This window comes from Glycine soja, chromosome 2, assembly GCF_004193775.1.
Source record: "Glycine soja cultivar W05 chromosome 2, ASM419377v2, whole genome shotgun sequence".
NCBI lineage: Eukaryota > Viridiplantae > Streptophyta > Magnoliopsida > Fabales > Fabaceae > Glycine > Glycine soja.
The window spans coordinates 1,291,500-1,316,490 of NC_041003.1; the positions used below are offsets into that span (position 1 = coordinate 1,291,500).

Below are 24,991 nucleotides of genomic sequence, written 5' to 3' on the forward strand. Positions count from 1 at the left end.
TCGCGCAATTCATTGTTTACCTACTGTATTTTTTTGTTTTCTCTCCAACACTTTGATTTGCCCCTTTTAAAGTTGTCTAAAATTAAATCACCTATAGCAAAAAAATAAAACCATCCTCTAATTTTTAAATTCATGACAACAACCTTTTTTTGTGCAACTAACAAAATTAATTCTAGTCCGGAAACAGCCTCTTTGCATATGCAAGGGTAAGGCTGCGTATAACATTCCTCCCCCATACCTTCGCATAACGAAGAGCCTCCGGATAATGGGGTACGAAGTTTTAACAAAATTAATTCTAGATGATTTCGTATTCCTTAAGAAGAAAGAGATAACTAATTGGCAATCATGCATATAGCAGACGTTGAAATAGAGAAGTCAACGAACACACAGAGCTCATAAAAAATTATCATCATATACAAGGGTGATTGAATGGGTATAGTTGTGTACATTAATTCAGCCATAACCTGACTTGCAAATCGCTTCATCACCACTACTAATCTGATTCCAATAAATAAATTTCTGTAGGTTTTAGGCAATAGCATTGATCGATAAAGTGTTTTTTTTTTTATAGATAAATTGACCGATAAAGTGTGGGAGCCAAATGTCACATAACCAAAATTATAATTTGTGGATAAAAAATATTCATGCCAATGTCACTCTTCTGGGAGGGTAAAGCTAGCTACATATTTATCAACAGTGGGTATATATCTTTCATTTTTTTTTTTTTGACAGAGGGTATATATCTTTGATTAAAATCTCGGAAGTAATATTATTAGACTAATGATATTCACACAAAAAATTCTTAATACGTCACAAACACTTACAATCACCATTTATTAATTAGTCTCTTTTCTCTCTAGCTTTCTCGTTTTTATTCTTCTTGAAAATCAACTGCTGCCATTTCATTTCTGTATGATCATATCTGTATTTGATTTTTTTTATTCGTGTATTTAAATGTGTGTGTATCAGTAGTTTTTCCCATATATATCATTAATATTTGGAGGGTCATATATTATTTTTTGTAGGCATGACAGTTGCAGCTAAGACCGAGGAAGGAATACTAAAATTTGTAGAACTATTTATTCATAAAGTTATATAATAAAATTCTATTGCATTTAGGGAAAACGGGGATATTTTCTTTTTTAAAAGTGGAAAGCGATTCTGGTTTCTAGAAAAATTAAATATCCGCGGAAGTTTTTGTGAAACCTTAATTTGCTTCCAACAAGACACGCAGACAACTAATGAGAGCCCCACAAAAAAAAGTAGGTCTGGAAATATCATTTGTTGTTTTGTTTTAAGAGTGTTGCTAGGTGCACCCAGCTTTATTGTTGGTACACTCAGCTTTATTTGAAAATGGTAAAATTGTTCCTGTTAATTTTTTCTCTTATGGATCAAGTTGATTTATAAGTTGATTTTTAAGATTTACGGATCAAGTTGATTTGTAAGTCTTAAAAATCAACTTGATTCGTAAAAGACTTATGGATCAACGTAAGTCTTAAAAATCAACTTACGGATCAACTTGATCCGTAAAAGACTTACAGATCAAGTTGATCCATAAGTTTTAAAAATTAACTTACGGATCAACTTGATCTATAAGGGGTATTTTTATCTTTTTGTGGTTAGTGCTGGGTGCACCAATAATAATGCTGATGCACCTAGCCGCACTCTTGTTTTAATCATTGAAAGACCCGGCCCGTTCCATCTACAACTGTGAAAATTCAATATCATAGTCATAATATGTATAATAATGTCCAATGGTTTTGAAGCTAGCAGAGTGCCATACTTTCAAAGTTTCCAGCTAATTGGAGTTGCGAATGGGGTAAGGTGGTTGAATGAAACAAAACGCCATAGAAAAACCATTCAATTAATTAAGTACTAGCTGGCATGCATGATGCAGCTACATTTTTCTTAGTCCAAGGTCATAAATCAATTATGTCCAAAGCTGTTTTTGGATAAAATCCCATTTGCGGCCGAAAAAAATAATAATTTCTGGTATAATTGATTTTTGTTTTATAACTTTTTTTTTCATTTTCAAAATTAATTTTAACAAAATATAATAATTTTACTTTGTGTAGAATTAATTTTGAGAAGTGGAGTTTTCATTGAATACACTGCATACGTTTAAAATATTGAATTAGTTATGTTTTTAGTTCTCCAAGATTTAACAATTTTTCGTTTTTAGTCCTAAAATAAAGTTGAATTAGTCTTAATCTCCAATAAATCATTATGTTCTGACTTTAATCTCTTTTGTTAGTTTTCTCTCTCGGAGGTTGATGGGTCATCCACAATGTGTTGATTTATTATTATTTTATTATATTTTACGGAGGCTCGTTTCCTAGCGATAAAAAAACCGTTAGAAAATGTTTCACCACCGTCTCCAAATTTCCTTCTCTCCTTTTCCAATTCATGCACACATGAACCCATTCAACAACCAAACATATCCATTTCAAAATTAAAAAAAACGAATATTAAAAGAAATAACAAAACATTGGAACCATAGTATAACCTAGGCAAGGTTGCTCTTGATTTTGCTATGTTCAAATGGTGACCTTAATGAATAAAAATGATATTTATTATAAATCTCACTTTAACTAGTGATACGATCAAAATATAATATAAATGTAAGGTGTAAACCTCACTTTAGAAATTGATTTTTTAGGATTGTGTTATACCCATATAATTTACATTATAAATTGATATCCAAATTTATCTTAACAATTATTGTTGGATCTATATATTAAGTCACAAATTATTGAATCATTATTAGATCACTTGCAAATGTTTAATCTAACAAATTTTAGGCTCAAGATGTTTAATCCTCAACATGCCAAGTGTGTGTTAGAGATCTCACAATAACTAATAATAAAAAAAAATATAATATATATAAGCAATATCAGTCCAAGAATAAAATAATTAAAACTTAAAACTTTAAGTTCACCAGTAAAAAAATATTTGCTATTGATATTTATAAAATAAAAAAAAAGCCACATACGAGGTTGAGAGAAATGTTAGATGTGTTAGCAAAAAAGATCCAACATATTTAAAGTTAAAAAATTCCATTAAAAATTTCTTAAGGGTAAATTAGATTTTAAATTTATTATAATCTTAATAAATCCTAATTTGAATTTAATTTTTAAATTATGAATTTTTGCACATCATATAAATAAAGATGATTTAACTAATAAATTATTCTTCTCAATTTTACAATTATAATTTTTTTTTTTCAATTTATTATCGTTTGACTGACATCTTTAGCTTAGCTTCGTGCATTGAACACTCAGCTCGACTTAGTGCCTTAAGCATCTCCTTCTCGGGTTTGACAATTAGAGGTTTCATGGTTCTTCCAAACTCCATCCAACATTATCTTGCTCGGAAAAGACCTCGCCTCCCTGGGTCGACATTCAAGCGACACATTTACAAAATCATGTGGTGAAGTCCAAAATACTTCCTGAACAATTCCTATAATTAATAATTAACAGACTATTCATTATTAATAATAACAGAAAAAAACTGAGATCCAGTTCATTAGGTGCTTTTAGTGTAATTCTTCGATTAGAAGTTGAGTTTCACATCGCAATCTGCTGCCAAATCTTTAATGTAAGTATTTCTTATGTTGATTACTAAAGTGAAACTTTTATTCTGATTGAGGAATAATACTAAAAGTATCTCAGAAATTCTGTCCAAAATAAAGACATCTATCATTTTTCTTTAATTTATTTGTTTGAAAACATACTACTATTGAGCATATTCTTTTAATTTGTTCCTTTTTTAAAAGGAAAACTGTATTTTGTTTTTATTTTAAAAAAGAAACTAACAAGGCAGGAGCTTTTCTGTAACTGCAAACAAATCTGAACCTGAATGCATCTTATTTGTCATAATAATAATAATTCATAACGTTGTTTTTCTAGGGTTTATTTTCTCGCAAACCAAGTTGTCGTTGGTTGTTAAGAGAGAGAGAGAGAGAGGGGAACAGTGTATGTTACGTTTTTGGTCAACTAGAGATCAAGACCAGTTCAACTAATAAATTATAAAAGCAACAAAAAATAACGGTAATAGTTATGTTGTCCCGAAACAAAAAACCTTCCTTCCTTGACTTCCCCCGAATCCTTTGCCCCAAAAGCCGCCACACATGAACCTTCCCTTCTCTTGTATTGTGCACTATCTTTCCAATATTAGAATTCTCCAAAACAATAATGTCCCCACGTACATAAACCAACGTGCCACCGTGCCACTTTCAAACCCTTTTCTTTATTATAACTACACAACCATACAACAAGAATATTGCCGCGCTGGCTCCTTTATTTCGCCTTAAATTTCTTATTAGTGTATATTTAAACTTTGCTCGATTGTTTCCTAAACTTCGCACAACACTCTTCTATTTTCCCCTCTGCTTTGTAGAAAGCAGAAGGGCGAAATATCTCGTTAATTTAGTTAATTAATTCCCTTTTCTTCTAAATAGTCCATTATATACCTCTCTCTCTCTCTCAACAACACATATCATAATGGAGGCAAAGGCTGAAAACTCTATGATCGTTAGCATTGACCAAAAAGCAATTATTACCCCTCACGAAGAACCTAATAATAACATCACTCGTTCTTCCCTCAAGAAGGGTAAGAGGCAGAAGAACTTCTTCAAGGTGGCGCTGTTCATGATGCGAGGGCGTTCTCGTAAATCCAAAATGCTCGCCGTGGATGACGAGTCCAAGAGCATATGGAGGAAGCTGGTGGGGTCCATGAGGCCATTGCACCTACAAAGCAACCAATCTCCATCGCATGATATTGATAATAATAATAATAATAATAACATTCCTCCTCATCAATCTAAAATGATGAAGATTACCTCGGCACCGTCTGAAAACGGCGACGATGGGTTTGATTCTGCATCGGAGTTCACATACTCGCCGTCTCCGGCTAGTAGTCGTTACGCCTCAGCCGTGGGGCTAAACGAAATGGTGCAGGAGGAGGAGGAAGAGGTTGCGAAGGAGAAGATTAATAATGATGATGGGGATGGGGATGAGATGATTGATGCCAAGGCTGAGGAGTTCATTGCTCAATTTTACCATCAAATGAGGTTGCAGAGTTTGGATGTCACGGATGATCATTACCAAGAGATAAGCATGAGGTCATTAGGCTTATGAGTTATCAACTATGATCAGCTTCATCGTGTGTCATGTCGTGCTTCCTTCACCTCTAATTATGCAACCCTATGCATGCATATATGGATTCAACGAAATTTAGGTAGAAATATACGGGGATTTAAAAATTACCCTTCTCAGCACATAGAAGAGGTATATATGCATTTATGATTATAAAAAAATAAAAATACATACATGCATATATAAAGTGTAGCTTTGATATTAAAAAAATTATCGTTGAGATATACTTGAGGGAAGGTTGAACGATGACGAAAATGAGTTTTCAGCTGGCTAAGAAAAACATCTGATTGCAGAAGAAACTCATGGCTATTGCATTGCTTGACCTTATTGTGATGTTAGGGAGAAGAATGAAGTTATATGTGACAACTATTTGTTTTCTTCTAGCTTTTCAATGAATTCATTTTGGAGAAATTGCCTTGAGTTTTTTTTTTTACTTCAATTGAGTTCAATATATCAATTGAGTGAAACCCAGTAGTAAAGTTGCTCCTGAACCTCATGCTAAATGTACGCTAGTCAACTCACAAACATCGTTGCATAATTCAAACCTGTAGTCACCAACTCACCATTCATTAACATCACATACACCACTCCTAGTCTAATCAATATATAATCACATTTACCTTTAAATGTTGAAATATAGTGGTAATGAAATAAGGTGTTCAATCAAATTCGAAATTTCTGGCACAAAAACTAAATGCTAGTAGTATAATTTCATGGATGCCCCTTGATACCACAATCAAGCCCAATGCATATAACCACAGAAAACAAGCCCCAAATTAAAAAAAACTTGAAAGGAGAAAAAAAAATATGACGCCGTGTTAACAATTTGGGCCAGAGGCACAGGCCCAAATGACAATGGGTCGGACTAGTATCCATGGACGATCCGAGAACACGTGTGCTTGATCCATCGGATCCCATCCCGGAGCGTGGCCTTAACCTTTCCCTCAACCGCGTAAACGTTGTACTTCGCAATCCTCTTTCTCCGCTTTGACTCCGGGTCACCGAAACTCCAAGGCTTCGCCGCCGTGGCTGCCCCGCTGTGACTCGCCCGAGTCACCTCACTCGGAATCGCCGCCATGTAGCTCTGACTACAGCCGTAGCTTTTCCCGCTCATTATCTCAACCTGACGCTGACCCGACCCGTAATCCATGGACTCTATGAGTGATGGTTAGTGACGAGGAGGAGCTTTTTCATGAAAAGAAGGCTTAATGTTTAGGGTTTGAAGAACGAGTTGAAGTCTGAAAATATGTGTTTATATATATATATGCAGTGAATCACGAAAACGTGTCTTTCGGCGAGGAATGTGCAATGTATTGGTCTCTCGCCTGGGAATCTGGGATGGAGCTTTTCCTAAATTAATTAAAATATGTGTTGGTTAATTAATATTCTTAAGATATTGATTAAAAATTTTAAAAAAATATTTAATGTGAAAATTATAAAAAGTGTAAAAATAATTATAAATAGTATAACTTTTTCATCTTTAAATAAAAGTATTTTTATTTTAAATTCTTTAACAAGTGTTATTAGCATTTGCCTTAAAGTATTAAAAAAATAAATATGGAACCTCTTTTTATTATTTTTAAAAATAGTTGGAAGAATTCAGACTTTCAGATAAACGAATCAATTTTCTAATGCTTGTGGAAAGGGGCCTTATGTTTCCTGCTTCTCATGATAATACGCTTTGTAACGATTGTTTTTTAGGACATAACTTAGGTTCAGTTTATTAGGTGTTTTATTTTAGTAATTCGAATGATAAAGATTCACGTTAAATGTTTTTAAAGAATATGTGAAATTTTAAGTGCACATGTTATATTTGTTTTAGCATTTTATATAAATCTTCTTGTATTAGAGAAATTTTTTATTTTCTCTACCTGTGGGGTATATTCTGATTATTATTGTATCTTCTTGTATCATTAGGTTCAATATAATTTATATTTTTTACAAAGAATATGTGAAATTTTAAATTTGATTAGAGAAATGCAAAGCACTTATAATTTGTATAAGGTAGGGCAAGTTTTGCGTAGACAGCCAAGATCGAGGCACTGGAAAGTGGAAAGTATGATGATGAGATGGAAATGGGGGATTTCGGATTTGGAGGAGAAAAGAAAGGGATAATTAAAAGCTAACAATGAATTGAATACTGTTTTCTTTATAAGATAAAACTTTGATCTAGTTAGAGATGGCGAGAACATGGAGCTGAGTGCAGACTCAAAGATGAAAGTGAGATATTTACAAAGATATTCACACTTTAAAGCTGGTTAAAGGACCAATAAAAGAATAATATACCAAACACATATTTGTCTGCTTATAGTGATTGTATATGAAAAACATATATTTATAAAATTCTGATACCAATTATGGCATCTGAATATAATCATAATTTAAATCCTTAAATGCCAAATATTCTAAAATAAGGTGAATGAGAAAGAAATTAAAGAGAGAATAACTAAGAAGAATTAACTTAGTTGATTAAGTATTGGACGTAAGTTTTTATAATTTTTTTAATATTTATCTTTTATTCCTATGGATAAAAAAAAGATAAAAAGTAAAATAATTTTTTAAATTATTTAGTAAGAGAGAAAATAAAAGCAAAAAATACATACGTAGATAAAATCACATAAACATTTCTAATTAAGAGATATGATACATAAATATGAGTAATTTTGTCTTTCTATATTTACACATACTTTTCATTCTTTTTCTTCTTTTTTTAAAAAAAAATTCCATTCCTCCTTTTCTTTCTAAATCGGAGGGAAGGAATTTTTGTATGGGACCAAGTTATTCATTTTCTTCTTCCTTTTTGTAGTTTTCACTTTTCAAACAATGGAAAGATTGAAAATTATCATGTTTTTTTGTCCGTTTTCATTCCACTCTTGGTTAAATTAAATAAACTATGTACTCGAGGATGAATCTAGTTGATTTAAGGAAATGCTTTTATTTTCACATATCACTCTAAAAGAGAAAAAAAAATTATATAGTCTCATTCAATTCCAACTCACTATGTATTACTTTTATGATAAGTACTTTAGTAGTCATATTAACAGTGAATTATAATTGGATAATAGTATTACACCATTAAATTCATTGTAAAATTATTATCTATATTTTTCTTCTATTTTTTAAATTTATACACAAAATCATAAGACATGGGTTTTTTGTGTTATCTATATAAATTTCTAAAAAAATAAGTAAGATCTTTTATAGCTATTTAAAAAGGACCGTACTACACTATTCTCTTAAAACACTTATTAATTATTATCAAGACTCAAATAATTATAAGTTCCACTTAAAAATTATTTATACATAGGAATTTTTTCCAAGTGATGGAAGGGTGTGAGGAAATGAGTATCGAAAAGATTTTTAAGAATATAGGTTATTCAAGATATGAAAGAGATTGTAGTAATTCTGGAAGGAACGTATCGAAAGCCAAAAACAGATTCATATGAATGAGATGAAGTAAAATTGTTAAGTGTGGATTATTCGAAGGCATGTTTGAGTATCAATTGTAAAAGCGCTTAAAGGGAAGGCCTGCATGACATTCTGACAACGGTTGAAAGCTGTTATTGAAAGGTCGATGGACCGAGACAATTGACAATATCTTATATAAACCATCTTAGGCAATTATACACCTGTCAAAAGCTTATAATTGAAATGTTAGTTTAGAAAGTTTATAAATAAAAGAATCGAATAGCTTTGGTTTAATATAATTTACATTTTTTTTCAAAAAAAGAACCGAGTAGCTTATAATTGTGTTTCACGATGTATCCATTATTTGTTGGTCGTTCCTTTTATGGTGTGTACAAGACTGTTTGGTAGATTGCTGGGCCACATTGTACGGCTCAAACCCAAAATTAGATAACAATAAAAGTGGCCCATTCTAAGTCAGAGTATAAAAGCCCAAGTGGATGTTGACAAAGAAACGATGAAGCAGTATATGACCTTTCAATAAAATTCGTCTTAATTTGATTTCAGCAGAGAGAAGTGCACTTTTAGACTTTCATTTAATAGTGTGTTTGGATAACAGCAAGAATCAATTCTCCTCCTCAAATCATGATGATGTCATGAAAAAATAGAAGCACTTATTTATTATTTTGTCTTCACCATGAAAAAATAATTGATTGTTTCACATCATGAATCTAATCAAAGCACACTAGTTTCAGACTTAAAAGTAGAAAAAAAATAGTTGAGAAGATGAAATGATTCATACATTTCATTCCATGATTTCGATTTAATTAAATAACACAAATGTGATGAAGCAATGTAATCAAAACTGCTTAATGAATTATGAATATTACAATAAACCATAGATAAGCTTAACGGAAGTGAGAATGAAGTATACTAACAAATCTGCCATATGAGAAACAAAGGCCCCTTGTTTCTCTGCCTCCAACTTCCAAAGTAATAGTAATCTTTGGTGCATTTCAGTTTCAGTCCAAAAAAGAAAATGAATTACGCTCTCGTTTCATTAAACCGGAATTTGAATAAATCTTAACTCTTGAATTCAAGAAATCCAATGAAACATTGTTAGATTGTAATTTAGAATGGCCATGTGTAAGACTATGGCAATCGTCTAAGGCTGGAGCTGACCAAGATAAGCTCTGTTTCATTGATGGTAACGACTCAATAACGATGCAATATATTACGTGATGTGGGGATCAATTAATGAGTTTCAATTTGAAGGAATTGATGATCAATTATTAAACAGTCGAATACAAGTTGGACGGATAATGTGACATTTTCTCATTACGATCACTGACTTGCAGAAGGCATACTGAATTCTGAATAGATTGGCATACTTTACGGGCAATTTTTATTGAGAAATATAAGTAACACATCCTCTTAAGCACATTCTTTATTATTTGTCAAACTTTTTGAAAATTATAAAAAAAAATTTGAGCCTTACTTCTCATTCAACTCCACTCGTGATTTTATAGTTTTTACTAAATTTGGACTAATAAAGAGAATATTATAGTGTATTGCAAGCACTCAAATTTATTTCCTGCGGAAATAATCAATGAATTCACTCTTGCTAGAGCATCTTGGCGTAGACCTTTACTGCATTAAGTCTAAATTCCATTTATTCAGCACTTGGTCGTGTTGCAAAGCAAGAGGGAACGGTATGCATGGATGTTTCTTAGACATCATAATTTAAATAAAATATTTCTGCTATGCGCAACAGAATATAAGAATTACAATGCATCATCCAATTTGCAGTTTCTGTTCGGCAATCTACATATAAAAATGGAACAAAGAGAAAACTAATAAATCATATTCCATCTACTAGAAGTAGAAGGGTACATAGTACATGCACATATAGGAGCATGTTTTCAAGCTAGTTAATTATTATCTTGTTTGTCATTGGTAGCCGCTGAGACCTTGCTGAGCCTGCTTGGTGATATCTTGGCAACATTACCTATGGCTTTTCTGTGATTAGAATCATTAGAACAGTAAACTGCTCTGTATGCCAGAGCTCTTCCGAAGTGCCATTTTTCAAGATTGTTTTCAGTGGATGATGGTTGAATAAAATTGTCTGAAATATCAGCATTGCCTTTCTCAGTAGACATTTTTTCTGTTTACTGAAATATCAGATGGCACTACCTTATATATAGTTTGGAAAGAGAAGAAACCAGAAACAGAATTATTGGGGCTGGGGCAGATTAATTAATTAATTCTTTCTTTGATGCGTTTTTTTAACTTTCGGAAACGACAAGGCCAGTGTTAAAGATGCCAAAAGAAAGACATAGGGAGCTCTTTACTACTTGTAAGACTATTTTTATATCTTGTCTTCGATTAGAAGGAACAAGATTGGATTATAGCTTTTGTTTGTTTCTTTTTATTTGGCTTCCACCCCCCTCCCCACTTCTATTGGAGTACTAAGTGATTATAGTATGATTCAAAAGAGACTAAAAATCATATTCAATTCAACAAAGCCTAAATCAGAGGTGTAAACTACAAATGTCTTATAGTGTGTTTGGAAGAGCCTTGTAAAATAAGAAATCACATTTAGAAGTTATTGTTATTAATTTCTTAATAGACTTGAAAAATTATATCAATAATGTGAAACCAAACACACTATTAAAAATTATTGTTAGTGTGTGATTTGTCAAAAGAATCACGTTAAAATGTTTTGCATTTAAAATTGAGTGATTATTTAATGAATTTTTTCTTCAAAAACTAGATTAGTCAATTGAATTGCTTTAGGAATCAAATATTTACTCTAATAATTATTTTGCTACAGGTTTGCTTAACAATTTTCTAAGAGCACATGGATAAGCCATCATATATATCTGAGCAAGTATAACTCTGTTACCAGTCCAAAGCAAATATTACATATTCTTTAACTCTCTAACACGAGATTAGAAAGAGAGACCCTTGGAGTCAAATTTTTTGGAGAGAGTTAGGAAGCTCTCATAATTTGAATAAAAAAAAAAGGATGGGAGAATAAAAATAAGGTGGACTCACAAATTTATTTCTCCAAATAGAAAAGCAAAATTAGGAAACTCTTACTTTTTTATTCCATTTCCAATTATACCCTTTCATTTTTTATTTGAGCATGCATTTTTTTTTTTAATTTTAAGGGTATACTTTTCCTTTAATAGAAAACACCGTTTTCTCTCTTCTTACTCTTCTCTCTAACTAAGAAAAATGGAAAAAGGAACTGAACATTTTTTTTATATTCTCTTCTCTGGTTTCTTATACCAAATAATATAAAGGTTTACTAATTTTCTTACCCTTTCCCCCTTTCTTTTCAACTTTTTTTTTTCTATTTTTACTCTTCATTTTTTCTATGGCCAAATTAACCTCTTGTTTGGTTGGAAAAAAAAAGAAAAAAAGCTGACCTTAAATAAAAAATAATATTGTTGTTATTTATTTTTCTGGTGAATTATTATAAATCTCCTTATATTTATCTTTGATTCCTACAAATACAAAAATAAAAAATGAGTATAAGTAATCTGATAATAAAAATGATTATTAGTAAGAAATCGTAATGATGGAATTTCGATTTTCATTCTATTGGTCTATGTCCATTCCATATTACATAATCACAAAGTCAAAATGTGAAAACTCTAGAGGAAATTCGTGAATAAATTTGGATAGCATCCATACTTTACGTTTTTAATGAAAAAGGCCACACTTTAATTCTTTTTATCTACCAATCAGTCAAACGGGTTTTAAGGGCTCTATAACTTTTTTTTATCTGATATAACTTTTTTTTTACTTATACAAGATAATTTTATATGATTATAAATAAATAAAAAACTCTAGTTCATTAAACAACCTGAGTTACCAATACACTTTTCAATATGCTTCTTGTAATACACTCTCTAATATTAATTAAAATCTATTGAAAATTAAAAATCATGAATGAGACTTATTAAACAATAAATAGAGCCTATAAATTTGTGGTTTGAGACAATTTCAACTACACTAATAGAAAAAGTGCTCAAAAAAGGTGTTAAAGAGTGTATTATTAACATTTATTTTCTTCTTTTGGCATTTAAAGAATGAGAAATGTTAAGAACACTTTCTCTAATTTATTAAAACTACAAAATCAAGAAGAAGAAAAACATTGAATAAGATGTAGGACCAAAAATTGTCATTTTTAATCAATTTCAACCAATAAAAAAAGGATATATTAAAAAAAATGTGTATCAAACATTTAATGAACTGTCTCTAAAACATATTTTTCAGATAAAGTGAATGGTAAGATTCAATGTGAAAAACAGATTGCTTGATGCAGAAAAAATGGTATCTCAACTCCCGTGCCATTTTTGGTACAACTTGAACCTTAATCTGGGTTCATTAATGAAAAATCTAAGCATAGTACACTTGAATTTATTTTCATGACGTTGTCTCCACGAACCTAAAGACTCTTGTCATAGATCTGATTTTTCTGCTGTCCCTTTTCAAGCTGTCCTTGTGCTTCCCATTCAAAACTATCTCGTTGTATTAATATTTAATTGTGATTCAATTTTAAAAATCATAAAAACGATATTGTTTCGAAGGGACAATACAGGAACAACTTGAAAAGGGACAGCAGAGAAGCCAAGTCGCCCTCCTCACCTTTACCATTAACTCCCCTAGTAATGGCAAATAGCTGTAACAATCTTGGTTTTGGGGGGAAAAAATTTAGAACAAATAGTTGAAATGCCTTTCAGACATTCCAAAGCTAAAGTGGAGAAAGACAACTTTGGCGGGCTACAGGAGAATCAACAAAATATAACCAAACAAGATATGTACTTACTGAAAGAAACATGGCTAGTTTCTAGCGGAAGATATCTAGAAGGAATATATATATATATGTACATGCCATCGTCTTTGGCATGATTGCGTTACGTATTACAATTTTATATATATCCTTTTCTTGTGGAGGAAACCAGCCAAAAGACCCCAGAATATAATCTCAACTATTACAAAGGCCAGTGTACCCCACCTTTTGGAATGAAATATGATCTGCATTAAAGCTTCACTGGCGTCAACCTGCATATTAAATTACCAAATTAACCAATCAAGTATGAGAAGGTCTATGCAGTGACATCAATGTCTCCCTCCACCAAAAAATGCTGTTGTGACAAATTTAGGAATGCTTATGTTAGTATTTAAGAATAGCAGTTTAATTCTAATTCCAAAGAGAAGTTTATAAAAATCTAGGATGGGGAATGTTAACTCCTATTGGAGAAAAATTAATCTTCGAAAGAAAAACAAGTTCGAGCTTAAATAACTTATAATGAAAGAGGAGATATTCAAAGAATCATTGGGAAACAAACATTACCAAATTATTTTCAGGAGAGTGCCAATAGAAACCCTGGATAACTGCTGGGAAAATGTCACAAGCTGCCAATGCATATACAACAAGAGCATTCATTCCCATCCATTGCAGTAAAACTGTAGGCTTTCTGAGATGTTCTATGTCAACCTGCAAGAAAATATGTTTTGATGAAGTTGTAGGTTTGGAAACCTCTGCCAGTGATTACAGTTATCTAATTCACTTGAACAATTACAAATAGCATCAAGCAATACAAGTCAAGCTAATCTATATGTTAGAAATCATGTAATTGTAGTAATCATAGTAATAATGTAAATAGGAAAGATTATATATTATGCAATTATTTTAATTAGAGTAACCGTATATTCTTGTAATTAATTGTAATTCCCCTTGCATTTATGACTCCTAATATAAATATATGCTTCAGTGTCTAATTCAGACAAAAATTCATCCATATGCTCTCTTATTTTCCTCCCTAACACTTTAGAATGACACTGGTGTAATTTGATCCCTCCCGTGTGTGTGAGAGCTGGCTATGACTTGATATTTACAAAATGATATTCAAGTTGTATCACAAACAAACAATAATAGTAAAGCATAGAGCTATAAAAATAATTATTATTAATCACAATTAGTGGCAACATTGTAACAGATATAATCTTATATGTTCTATTTGGACTTTCAAACTTGAGGCCAAGTTTAAGTAGTGTAGATTTGGAGTTTGGAATTGCCAATAGAAATTGCGGCCTGGACTCTATCAGCTATTAAGAACAGGATGTCACTACTATTATCTTTCTCTTTATTTTTATTTTTTTGCTGTATTGTGTGGGTTAACAAATGGGCTCAACAATGGGTGGGTGACTGCCTTATAGGCACATACTCCCCACCCCCCACCCCCCACCCCCACCCCAAATATGAGTGCTGTATGGGGTGGTCCTAAACTATGGCTCTCCAAACACATTATATTTGTCCATTGGGACTAGGTGATTAACCACATTTTGCTCATCACCGGAATATTCATCTGTCTATTATCTCTTTTTTTTACCTAGGATATAGATTATTTCCACTTAAACACAAGGATGAACTTACAATGTAATAGATAGCAGTCACGACTAAGCCTGATGCCCCTGCAGTGATACACATGTAGCTTAATGTGTACAGTGCTTTTGATAAAGGCATTCCTGAAAAACTATACAGTTGTTAGAGAATAGAACCTATTGATCTTAAGAAATTTGAAATTAGATAGTACCTAAAATCTCCAGAATGTATCCTACGAGCAATAGAGAGAAGGAAAACACCGACCAAAGAATACCCTCTGCTTGTGGCCCTGAATAGACAAGAAAGGAGTTGAATCATAAAAAATATGCATATCCTAGGGACAAATTTTAAATCTTCCACCTAAGGCACTAGGATTGGATTCTTGTACATCATAAAGGAATCATAATCCAGACCTGCAAATGTACAATTATGTGCCCATATTGCAATCCCATGAAACAAGTAATCGCAGCCATCAGTGAACTGGAAGATTTCAGAAAATGAATTAGCAAACATTGCATCAATAGAATTTTAAAAATGCCAATCTAATCTCAAAGATAAAAAGTACACATACATGAGAGAACAGTGAAAATACATCAACATAACATAGACCAAGCACTTTGCAAAACTCAATAAAATGAAATATCTAGATTATTGATGACTCAATAAGATGTAACCATAGTTTTCGATGCCACTATAATAACTAATAAAAGAAAGGATAAAAGGAGGGAGCAGGGAATGCTTTTCGACCTTAAAATACCATCTGGGTCAAATGGTGCAAGGCACCATCCAGGTGGATCTGGAGGCAAGGGTCCATAGTCAGGAGAATTGACACTACACTCCTGAAAATGAAAAAAAAGGTCAAGAATAAGATCATCTAATAGATTTAAAAAAATGAAATTTGAGGTGGCAATAGATTCAATACAGGAGTTATCCGAGAGTGCAAATAACCTTTTTTCTTATGTACACAGGACGCTGGTACATATGATCTTCACCAAGAATTAATCTATCAATAAATCCCACAACATTACAAGGAGGTTCAAGACTGCCCCGAACTTCACAATGAACCTGGCAAACAAATATGGTATGTTGAGTTTATTCCACATGATAAACAAAATACCAAACAACAAAACGTTTGTTCCCAACTAAGTAGGGAGAGTCAAAAGCAGGTGAGAATTTTGCTAGACACTTTCTGCCTGACATATATGAGAATTTAGCCTGACATATTTTAGCTGGTTGAGAAGGCAATGAAATGGAAGAAAAGCAGGTGAGCATACCTTGAAGTAACAACCCCAAAAGGAAAAGCTTAAGTGTCCTCAATATGACCATATATATATATATATATATATATATATATATATATATATATATATATATATATATATATATATATATATATATATATTATAAAACAGTGTCTAGAGTCCAAAACATCACTCCTTAAGTGATCTACACAATTGCAGCACAGGGCAGTATCCTTAAAAATAAAATAAAATAAAATAAAAAAGGCAGGAACAACTTTGGACGATTTCATACCTTGAATACCAGACCGATCGAAACGCCAACCACAGAGAAAAAACGGCATTATAAAATCGGCTAGTGTCACCCCAAACCATGGAGAATGATTCAAGGACGGGAATGCCCTTCCCACGTTGTCAACTAATATCATCAACTGCATTGAAGAGATTCATTTCATTTTTAATGCAAGCCAAGGAGGAGCAACTAGATTCCAGTTATTGTGAAGTAACTGAACTTAGCAAAATCACAAGATGGATACAAGTAACTAGGTAACTAACAGACAGTGAAATTAAAAAGAATATTAAAACAACAGTCTTATATTAGCTAATTTGCTTCCCATTGTGTTCATCGATGGTAAGAAATAAATTCTAAGCTAGTAAATATTGCTATTTAATAAGAACCGTCTTCAATGAGTAGGACTTTGGAAGTACTAACTACTAACAAACATGAAGAAGGAAAGAGAGGGTAAAGAAGGTGTATGTGTATCTGTATGATTGGATGGCAAAGGACAAATTGAGATAGTGTCTTCATTTTGATGAATCAAAATCATGGACAATAAGAGGTCTTCTGCAACACCATCTACCTCACAGGACATTTTTCTTCCTACAATTTCGTCTCCATTATTTGGGCTAAAGCCCGTATAATAGTTGGCCTGGGTATCACTTGCCTCCAATATAATTATTAAAACAAAGGGAAGAGAAGAGATGGTGGGTTTCATCTCAATTACACAGCGATTTTAGTCTCTGAATTTGGTGAGGACGTTGTTACATTAATTCCTTAAATTAAGAAAATGTCAAATAAGATTCTAAATTAAATTACTTACGGTTACTTTAATTCTTAAACATACGTTAATATTATTATTTCAGTTTCACATTTGCACCTTGAGATATTTTTTTTTTTTATCTCAATTTCTTTCTATTCAGACAAATATCATAGTGACTTCTAATTTTAGGAGCTAAAGTGATTGTTTGTTCATTTTATTTTCTCGTCAATTTGAATTAAGCATCTGGAAAAAAACCAACAAACTAAATTTTAAAAAATAAATCATTTAAAATAGTTGTTAATCCAAACTGATTTATTATTTGGATTTGGATAAAGTGCTATACTTCTTTCAACATGTTTAGAATATTTTCTATATATGCAATTTAAGCAATTCATTTTGAATTTCATATATCATGTTAATTGACTCTCATAATATTACATCATATTTAAGTCATTCATACACATTTTATTTTAATAATATAGTTTTATACAACTCTTACATGATCCCACCTTTAGATGACCTTTAAATGGCAAAAAAAAATATTTTTTAATCTTAAGCAATGTTATTTATAGAAATAACCAAGCTTAATTTTAAGCAACGAACATGATACATAAATATCCTCTAATTAAATGAAATAAAAAAAACTAAGCAATGATGTCTTGAAATAGGCAATTCCTTAAGCAACTAGCTGAAAATGCTTTTAATGCATTGAAATAAACTAATCCAATACACTCGTCTATTATAAACTAATCAAATAGAAGCCTAGCTTATTTCAGTCTTTCGGTCAAATGAATCTTTAACAAGCTTCATTAATTCGACCATCCTCAATCATAGTTGTTCCTGTCGTTCCATTATTCTTTCTTCCAATTTAGTGTAGCGCAAGATGCCCTGCAGCATCCAAAAGCTTACCCAGTCTTTCTGCAACCGTAGTCAAAGTTGTATCACTCTTGCAGAACGCAAACCTGACGTATCTCTTCTGGTAGTTTAAGCTAGAAACTTCATTTGAAGACAAGTTTGTATGAAAAAATCCTTGACCTGGAACAGCCACTACCCCTGCTTCTATTATCAGTTTCTTAACAAATTCTACCTGTGAACAAAAAACACTTATTGCTAGAAACAAACAGTAGAATAATGGACTTATGTATTGCAGAAAATTTCCACTTAGATGGAGTTAAGGACTATAACCGTTGAAATAGTTCCTACACTATAGGAGAGTAAAGAGTGCACATACATCTGAAAGGAGCCAATTGTCAGGAAGCTCGGCAAATAAGAAGAAGGAACCCTGAGGTATAAACACTATCTTAAAACCTACTCCATCTAGCAACTTGATGATATAGTCTCTTTTTGATTGATAGTCCTGCATGCATTTAAAAAATATATAGCTTTGTTATGACTTCTTTTTATTCTTTGGGGAGGTGAGTGAATAATGCCATCAAAGTTCTACTTCTTCTAGTTGTATAGAACAACCACTAGTACCATATCTCCTCAAATGTACTTTTGACACTTACTCTTCTGAGTGATTCAAAGTATTCAGGGGGACTTCTCAAAGCAGTCAATGCAGCTTCCTGAAAAGGTGCCGGAGCAGAATCTGTAACTCTTCCGTGAATATTTCTGATAGCAGACGCAAGAAAAGCTGGTGCAATTGCCCATCCAACCCTCCAACCTGATGATACATGACAGACCAACAGTGAGTTAACGGCATTCTTTATAACAATGATGAGAAGGCTAAAAAACTTCCAGTGTAGTTTGGTTCATGCAGCTTTGACCTGTTTACCTGTGACGCTGAATGATTTTGACAAAGAAGACGTTATAACAGTCCGCTCTAGCATTCCAGGAAATGAGGCCAGGGATATATGTTTTAGGTTGTCATACGTTATATGCTCATATACCTACATTAAGAATCCAAAAGAAGGCTAAACATTACACTATTTAAATACCACACAAATATTCTAGTCTTGCAAATTTGAAATTCCAAGTTAATTTTCTTGTTGTTAGGCAAATTCATGCAGAGAAGTACAATAATCCCAATTAAAAAGCAGATAAACAGTGATAACATTTTGTAAAGGAAAAGTCAATTAATGGCAAAAAAAAGGAGAAAATGTCATGTGATAGTTAGCTGTTGGCATGTGTAAGTTGTAGCCCCCTAAAACCACATTTACGTGCTATAGGCTATAGCCTCTAGGACATATTTCCTTTAAATACACTGAATAGCAGTGGCAGAAGAAGATTCATATGGACCATGCATATGTATATCTAACTATTTTAATTCATCACACAAATGTCATGTTTAATCCTGGAATTGAAGTTCAATCAGCACAAAGTAAAGGAGTATCATACTTCATCTGTTATAGCCAGGCAATTCCGGCTGCAGCATTCTCCAGCAATAATCTCAAGTTCCTCTTTTGTGAAAACCTTTCCAGTAGGATTGTGAGGACTGTTTAAACTTCATGTCAGCATTTTGTAGTTCATATCATGAGACTAAACATTTTTTTAAAACATTGTGATGCATAACAAAAAACTTGTTGTAACTTGTAAGTTGTAAGGGATTGTTTTTATATAACACGGTTACTGAAAGCCTACAAAACAAAATGATGAAAGAAAATAAAAGCATCTCCTCAATGCTTAACCCTTTTTGATAGTGGCCTGTGAAAGAAAATCTGAACCAAAGAAAAATGAAACACAAACAAAACACACCATACTTCTTCAAGAATTCCACTGCCTCACAAAATTTGGGCATATCAGAGGCTAATCCTTGGGAGTTCTTGACAATCATCAAAATACACAAAAAAAGATAACTTGAATCATTAATTACATTCAAAATTTCAAATTATTACAAGCTTAAACCATAAACTGATAGCACCAGCATTTCTTATTCACATTTTTTATTTTATAAAAATATCCACTCAACCGCCATTCTATTGATTGAAGGATATCAAGGGGACTAGTCTGAGGCTTCCCAAGATGAGGATGATGTCTATCTAAATTCTAAAGTGGAAGGAGTTATGAATTTGTGCAATTTCTAACCTGTTCAGCACTATGGCTTTGGTTTTCTCAGTAAATGATCGGAGTAATTTGCTTGGATCCAGAGTCCATTGAGGCGGGTCAAGTGGCACGTGAATCTGTCCAATTAAGTTTACAAAATCAAGGGGACATTACATAAAGGACAAAATTAATATAATGTAATACTACTATTATCAGTAGAATTACCACAACACCACATAGAAAGCTGCACTATGAATCATTGTTCATAAATCATAAATCATAAGTAACACATGATACAGACTTAAACAAGGTTCAAGATAGCAAGCTTACAGGGACTCCCCCGGCCATGGCAACACATCCTTCATACGTTTCATAGGAAGGGTCAAAAAGTATGACTTCGTCACCCGGATCAATTGCTGTTTGAAGCACAACATAATGACAATTAAGGAAATACTATGTAATGTAACTAACTCGTAACCTTAAAGCTCGTAAACTAACAAGATTACAAGTATAACAACAGAAGAGAACATACTTGCAAAGATTGCAGCTGCGAATGCCTCGCTTTGACCGCAGCAAATAGCTACGTCAGTAACAGGGTCGATGTCTAAACCATGCATTTGCTTCACCATCTTGGCCAAGAGATCACACACACCTTGCACGTGCCTCGAATGAATTACAAAGAGTAGTTTACATCAATAGTTGACAAAATGAAGATATATATATATTATGTTATGGGACTAGTTGTAGTAGTTATGTTGTGATTGTTGTGTGAAGATTGAAGAAAGCTACCTGTACTGGTTGAAGTCGGAATTGATGGCAGAAACGGCGGCGTTTTTGAGGTGGGGAGGGGAGGGGAAGTCGGGGAAGCCCTCGGCGAGGTTGATGGCGTTGCATCTCTGAGCGAGCTGGGACAGTTCTTGAATGGAAGACGATGTAATCTTCTTTGCTGCACGCGACAACTTTCCTTCCATTATTATATTTTCTCTGTTTTTCTTTCTTACTTCATCTCAAGCATGCCTTATCTTTAGCTGTCTAGAGATGGTTACATATTCATCGTTTTGCACAACTCATTAATATACAAAAATTAAGAATAAATTATTCAAATAATACAAGAAAAAATAATTTTGATTAAATTTTATTTATTTTTTGGTTAAATTTTAAATTAATTAAATTCTTTTTTTTCTTATAAACGGGAGGATTAAAAAAAAAAAAAAAGATGAGATGGTTGCATTGGTTTGCCCTCCTGAACCCGCTCAAAAAAATGTTCTCATTACTCAATTCAAAATAAACATTCTCATGGATGGGAAGAAGAATCATAAAATAAAGAAGAAAAATTGGAAAATTATTTAAGGAATTAAGGGGACTATTAGACACTTGGAAAAAGACAGAGACACAAGACATATACGATGGGTGAAATAATTTGATAAGAAGAAATAGCAAAGAGAAATAGTGTCATTTTTTTAATATAAAAACTTGAATATCATAGTATCAACTATCAAGTATGCGATTTTTAGTAGATCACTTTAATAAATGAAAGGGTCCCAAATGTTTGGGAGCTTATTTATTTTAAATTTATATAAACAGAAATAAAAGCAAAAGAAATATAATAATTTTTATTCATTTAATTCACTGAGTGGAAAAGATAATAAAAAATAGATAAATTATACAAAAGATCTTTTTACTATTATAATAATAATAATAACAATAATAATATTTTTAATTTTAAAAATAATATAATACTATTAATTAAAATATTTTAATTTTTAATAATTCTATGTTACATTAAAATTAGTAGTATTTAAAATTTAAAAAGTAGCATTATAAGATTAAAACAAAACAAAAATATCTCTTAAATTTCTCTATTTTGGAGGGAAAAATTTTTGTGTGGATACCACAATTTTTTATTTTTTACTCTATAATATCACCTAACGAAACAAATAAAATATTCATTAATTTTTTTGAATTTTCATTCTTTTTTCACATTCCTCCCTTCAATCACACAAATGGAAAAAAATTATCATATCATATTTGCAATCAAGTTGAAAAAACAAATTCAAATCTTCAATAATTTTTTCAATGAAATGTTATAATTTTTAAAATTACTTTCTATTTTTTAAAACAATTCATAAAACTAGAGTTAAAATAATTTCTGCCGGTACAAAATTGAATTTTATTTCCAATTGCATTATTCAAACAGGTCTTAGAAAAAATTAATATGGAGTTACAAGCTAAAGCCCATACTAACTTAAGTTCATGGGCTAAAAAAACCCAGAATGTCCTTAATCGGCTGATTTCTGTTGAGCCCAATGCTTGACACTTTTGTTTACAAATCTGAAGTTTGCAGTCTCAAATAGAATGGCAACCAAATGCTTATTCTCGAGAGATCGGGATTAAAAAAAAAAACAACTAGCATATATTTACAAAAAAAATACATATAGTATATGATAAAAATTGACATTCATGGAAATCACCCTCATCCAATTTCTTTATAATCCATTATGAGTAGGCTGATATTTATAAATATTGGTGAGTATTTATAGTTTTAAAAATTGAAAAAAGAAAATAATTTAATATCATATACTATAATTTTTTCAAAAAATTAAAACACTTACAAAATTAAAATAAAACTTTAAATATATACCCTTACAAAAAGATAGTAACGTATATGTATTAGCGCTTAGGGACTTAGGATATTTTTACATAGACAACAATACAAAAACTAGCTTATCTTATCTCAAAAAAAAAACTAGCTTATATTTGGTAAAAAAAAAAAAAAGCTTATCTATTCATGTAGTATGTATTACTAAATTATATAATGTCATGTTAACTTTTTATATGTGTAATTCAATAATTCATCACGTTGTCTAAATTTGAAATATCTAATAGCACATTTTCGTCAATTCTTCTTCCTCGATATATTTGTATTTACACATTTCCCCTTCTTCAAAGCTTAATGCATCATTCATAGGATAAATACAAATAATATTGTTATACTCAATTACACACGTAAACACCTAGCTAACCAGCAAAGAGTCTGGCAATAATGTTGGACACGTCTTTCTCTTAGGAGTGTATTGCGTTAGAATTTTAAAATATTTTTTTAGCATAAAAATATTTTTATATTTTAAAAGACATTGTGAGAATACATTAACTTTTGAAATTTTTTTCAAAAAAAAAATTTATAATTTTAAATTTTGTAATTTAGATTTTAATGGATTTATAAAACATGAATTCATAAAATTTGAAAAAACTTTATAAATTTACAAGATTTTAAAGAATTTCAAGAATTTTTAGAAAACATTTAAATTTACAAGAGTCTATAAAAGTAATTGAAAATCTACAAATTCTTCTTTTACTCATAAAAATCCAATGAACCTTCAATAATACCCTTAATTTTTTCATCAAAAATAAATAAGTGAATCACATGATCTTTTTTTTTTTATCTTATTCTATTCAACTTTTGAACATAGTAAATCCTATCCAATTAACAATTAAAGCTAATAAATTAGGTTTTTATTATTGTAAGTTTTTTTTTCACAATAAATGTTTTTTTTTTAAAGACAAAGCAAATCAGAGTACTAGTTATAGTGTCCACAAATCATGAAAGAAGACATGTTCCAAGACAGGTGTACCATAAGAAATAGAAGTTTCATGTTTAATCCCAACTTTATTCAATACTTCATTCTATGAATAAGTTTTAATAGATGAGATGAGTTTTAGATAACTTACCCTACCATTACTAAAAATGATGTTATTTCTCATCAATCAAATCCCTCAATATATTGCATGTCATAAATTGTTTATAAGTTTGCGAATATTTTTAGTGTTAGAAGCAAATTTTCATTTGAATATATAGTTAAGAATGAATGTATTTATATTGATAATGAAAAGTTGAATAAGCTACAATAAGTGTCATAAATAACATACAAAAAGACAAGGTCCCCATGAATCAAAATGTCTATATACCCATAATATACAACAAATAATTGTATTTGTATTTCAATAATAAAAAGTTGTTATGAATCAACAAGAGAAAAGAGAAGTGGTCTATACTTGAAAATCATAAGTTAACATGTTATTATTGAAGATTATCAAGGTATTAAAGGTTATGAAATGTCATACATAAATTATTATATTATCTTCAAGAAAGAGAGAAGGAATTACTAGTAATGAGTAGAAAAAAATTTCAAAGAATTCTTGGAAGTTTTTTTTGGGATTGTTTAATATATTTTTTATTGAAAAGTTATATAAAATTCATTAAAATCCATACTAAAAAAGAAATTCATTGAAATCTCTCTATATTTTTTAATATTAGATGACTTTTTTTAACGTGTAATTTTTTTTAATTAAATATAATTGCATTTTCGTTATACTTCTTAAAAAATCATAATAATCTTAACTAAATAATGCAAGAATTATTTATGTTATTTAAAAGTCTTGATGAAATATCTTAAAACCTTTTTTCTTAAAAAAAAAACCTTTTGAAATCCTTCAAAATCATAATTAAATACACTCCTTAGTTTTCTTTTGATTCTCTAGAATTGCACTTGCACACGCCATCAAGAATGCGATGTATATGCATGCAGCCAATAAAACTATCTAGCTACAAATATCATACCTTACAAAGCCTCTCTCTCTCAACAAATAGTTAAAACTGCTTGTATAAATTTTTACTGTGTTATGAAACTATTACATGATCATGAGACGATATCCTAGAAGATAAAACACCGACAAATGATGCGGCCAGCAATACACAACTACACTACACAA

General features: G+C 31.2%; 2 protein-coding genes and 1 pseudogene across 2 annotated transcripts; 1 reads left to right on the forward strand and 2 right to left on the reverse strand.

Annotated features, from left to right (window-relative positions):
• The first annotated feature begins 4,374 nt into the window (after window positions 1–4,374).
• LOC114378597 lies at window positions 4,375–5,567 on the forward strand. The gene has a single exon (XM_028337243.1). It carries the CDS (start codon window positions 4,503–4,505, stop codon window positions 5,136–5,138), a length of 636 nt encoding a protein of 211 aa, XP_028193044.1. The 5' UTR covers window positions 4,375–4,502; the 3' UTR covers window positions 5,139–5,567.
• A 7,363-nt stretch (window positions 5,568–12,930) lies between these two features.
• On the reverse strand, window positions 12,931–17,120 carry LOC114378616 (annotated as a pseudogene).
• Window positions 17,121–17,783: 663 nt separating this feature from the next.
• Window positions 17,784–21,254, reverse strand: LOC114378625 (probable N-succinyldiaminopimelate aminotransferase DapC). Its single transcript, XM_028337274.1, has 9 exons — window positions 21,011–21,254; window positions 20,754–20,884; window positions 20,552–20,637; window positions 20,264–20,358; window positions 19,577–19,673; window positions 19,014–19,128; window positions 18,748–18,902; window positions 18,471–18,596; window positions 17,784–18,326 (listed from the first exon to the last, which is right to left on the reverse strand). The coding sequence occupies exons 1-9, from the start codon at window positions 21,190–21,192 to the stop codon at window positions 18,108–18,110; spliced, it is 1,206 nt and encodes a 401-aa protein (XP_028193075.1). The 5' UTR covers window positions 21,193–21,254; the 3' UTR covers window positions 17,784–18,107.
• Between the last annotated feature and the right edge of the window lie 3,737 nt (window positions 21,255–24,991).